Below are 3,577 nucleotides of genomic sequence, written 5' to 3'. Positions count from 1 at the left end.
ACACGCATTCTAAGCCCTCACCCTTGTAAAGCCAGCCTCTTCATCTATAAAAGAGGATGTGCTTCCTCTAAATAGGGGACGAACAGAAAACAACATGAGACACACAAACAGCCAAGTTGCTACCAAGCTCTTGGCCTCCTTTCGACCCTTCCATCAGAGACTTGGGACCTGTCCCTCTCTTGATCATTTGTATCCCCTACTATGAACCATTCACGGTGCTAATAACACGAGCAGCAACAAACTAGACATAGGGACATTCAGCCCGAACCATTATAAATCTTGTGTCCTTTAGCGCACCATCCGAGCCTAACACGTATTACTATAAATTTACTTACCGGTGCTTGTACAAAACATCGATAGTTGGCACGCCAAGTAGGGGCTTGCGCGTTCCAAATCAGGCCTCGGATGGCCACCCACGCAATCAGCTGGGTCCCAGGCGCACACGTGCGTTTCGGCGACCTAGATTTCATCGTCACACTAGGAGGAGAACTGGCGCGGACTCACATGGCCACCCAGTCTCTCCCTTCCATCAACCTTAGTCATATGAGGCTTGAGGGCCCATCGGGCAACTCCTTTGGACCCCAGTTATCTAGGGAGGCCTCGCGCAATGTCACCCTATTTCTGGAAGGCCCCGTACGGAGTGCCCCGACAGTGTTTTCGTTTGGTCTCCACAACACTGCGATGACCGTTGGCCACCTTCTGGCACTACGCATGGTTCAGTCACCCACGGACATCGAGTTCGTGGGGGCGATTGAGCATGATGCGGAGACTCTCTATGAGCTCCTCAATGAGGAGCCAGGATCGCTCTCTAGCTTGGACTCTAGTAAGGGGAGCCACCACCCTTCCCGAGAATGCTTCATAGCGCAGACCCTCGAGGGGCACATCGAAAGTGTCTCCAGGGAAGTGGTTACCCCGATAAACAACCCTGACGGTAGATCCGGGGAAGAGACGACAACCCCATCTCGCCTAAGGATGGAGCAGCTGAGGGCCCATCAGTAAGAGATCGATGAGGCCAAATAGGGGCTCGTCTTGGAGTATGTGGACATTAATCGCGAGATTGAACGTCGCAGAGATAGGGGGCGCGCGCACGCCACGGCCTACACCGTACACCAAAGGATCCTCACCGATGATGGGACCCTTCCTCACTTTGCCCGAGCAAGCCAAAACATCGCCGCAGCAACCACCTTGCTACATGGCCTTCCAGAGGCCGCAACGTCCGAGGATCGCCACGCCCACTGAGAAATCCGCACGTTGCTCGAGCGTGCGGCGGCACAGTAGGCGGAAAGTTCGTTGTCTCAACGATGCGAACCCGACACCAGCCAGTGCACGCCCTCAGTGCATCCCACCAAGGATGCGTCCATTCACCAAACACCGCTAGGCGGCAGGCAGCCCTCCGTCGTCCAAGTGCATCAACGCCTCGGCCATGACCGTGATGTACGCAGCATCATCGACGCTCGGAAACACGCCCACGGCGACGATGGAGAAGCAACACGCCATGGCTACCATCCCCGACGTGGCAGATGCTACGATAGCAATGAGGACCGAAGCCCAAGCCCTAGCCTGCCAGGTCCTCAGGCCTTCGGCCGACACATCCTCAACGCTGCATTCCCCCTAAGGTATCGACCGCCTACCAACATCCCTAAATATTCTGGTGAAACAAATCTCGGGCTTTGGCTCAAAGACTATCGGCTTACATGTCAGGCTATTGGTGCGAGTGATGATGATTTCATTATTCGCAATCTCCCGCTGTTCTTGGCTGATTCGGCGTGAGCATGGCTAGAGCACCTACCATCCAACGCCATTCAAAGTTGGGCGGATCTGACGGAGATCTTCGTGGGCAACTTCCAGGGCACGTACAAACGCCCTAGAAACCCATGGGACCTCAAGAACTGCCGCCAGAAGGCCGATGAAACCCTCCGCGGGTACATCCAGTGCTTCTCTCGGCAGTGCAATGAGCTCCCTAACATCGCCGATGCTGACGTGATAGGAGCCTTCCTATCCAGGACAACCTGTGAATCCCTAGTCCACAAGCTAGGACATAGGGGCCCGTGGACTATCAAGGAACTCCTAGATATTGCCACTAGTCACGCCTCTAGAGAGGAGGCGGTTGGAGCCATCTTTGATCGCTCCGATGGAAAGACGAGGCAGGACGAGGACGTCGACAAAGGCGCCTCCAACCGTCCTGCCAAAAGGAAAAATAAGAAGCAATGGCACGACAACTCGCTCGTGGCCGCTGCCGATAGCAAAGGTGGCCAGAAGCGGGAACCACTTTAAGAAAATGCTCGAGGGGCCATGCCCAAACCACACCTTCCTAGCCAAACATCTATACAAGGATTGTGGCCTCATGCGCAAATACTTGTCCAGGGGCCTTAATAAAAGGGAGCAGGGGAAGGAACCTGTTCCCACCACAGACAACGCAGAGGAGAAGGACGACGCCTTCCCAACACTGACCGACACCCTCATGATCTTTGGAGGATCAATGGCCTACGACTCCAAGCGCCACCAGAAGGTCACGCGCCGTGAAGTCTATACAGCCGGACTGACCACGCCTTCCTTCCTTCGGTGGTTGAAATCCGCCATAACCTTCGACCAGACCGATGATCTGGATGCCATCCCACACCTAGGAAGGTACCTGCTTGTGGTCGATCTGATCGTCGGTCCAAAGCGGCTCACAAAAGTACTAATGGACGGAGGCAGCGGCCTCAATATCATGTACACCAAGACACTCAACGAGATGGGCGTCGACCGAACAAACCTCTGTCCCATCTGAGCGCCTTTCCATGGCGTCATGCCTGGTAGGCAAGCCATGCCACTAGGGCAAATTGATCTGCCAGTCACTTTCGGGGATCGGTCCAATTACCGGACTGAGACCCTCACCTTCGACATAGTGGGGTTCCCAAGGACTTTCCACGCCATCCTAGGAGAACCATGCTACGCGAAGTTCATGGCCGTCCCCAATTATACATACCTTATGCTAAAGATGCTGGGCCCCCATGGGGTCATCACCATCGGCACCTCCTTCCAACGCGCTTACGACTGCGAAGTCGAATGCTGTGGACACGCATCCACAGTCATCGCCTCCGAAGAGCTTGCCACCCTCAGGGAAGAGGTCGTTGAAGAGGCACCCGGCGCAAAGAGGTCGTTCGGGTCGTTCAAATCGGTGGAACAACCTAAGGAGGTCCTCTTGGACCCCAGCAACTCCGAGGGCAAAAAAGTCCGTATTGGGACCGCGCTCTCCTCCGAATAGGAAAGCGCACTCATCGACTTCCTCTGCGATAACAAAGACATCTTTGCGTGGAAACCCTTAGATATGCTGGGCATCCCAAGGGAGGTCGCCGAGCATACCTTAAAAATTCACCCGGGCTCCAAGCCAGTGAAGCAACGCCTATGCTGCTTCGACGAGGAGAAACGCAGGGCCATCGGCGAGGAGATAGCCAAACTATTGGCCACAGGATTCATTAAGGAAGTATACCACCAAGAGTGGTTAGCAAATCCTGTTCTTGTGCGAAAAAAGAGCGGGAAATGGAGAATGTGTGTCGATTACATAGGCCTCAACAAGGCGTGTCCAAAGGATCCG

At 54.7% G+C, this 3,577-nt stretch overlaps 1 protein-coding gene across 1 annotated transcript; it reads left to right on the top strand.

The window, feature by feature from the left end:
- Window positions 1-2,788: 2,788 nt before the first annotated feature.
- LOC136451266 (uncharacterized) lies at window positions 2,789-3,247 on the top strand. Its single transcript, XM_066451981.1, has one exon. It carries the CDS (start codon window positions 2,789-2,791, stop codon window positions 3,245-3,247), a length of 459 nt encoding a protein of 152 aa, XP_066308078.1.
- Window positions 3,248-3,577: the final 330 nt, after the last annotated feature.

This window comes from Miscanthus floridulus, chromosome 5 (genome assembly GCF_019320115.1).
Source record: "Miscanthus floridulus cultivar M001 chromosome 5, ASM1932011v1, whole genome shotgun sequence".
Lineage (NCBI taxonomy): Eukaryota > Viridiplantae > Streptophyta > Magnoliopsida > Poales > Poaceae > Miscanthus > Miscanthus floridulus.
Note: the sequence above shows the minus strand (reverse complement) of the source record. Positions and strands in the feature narration are given on the sequence as shown.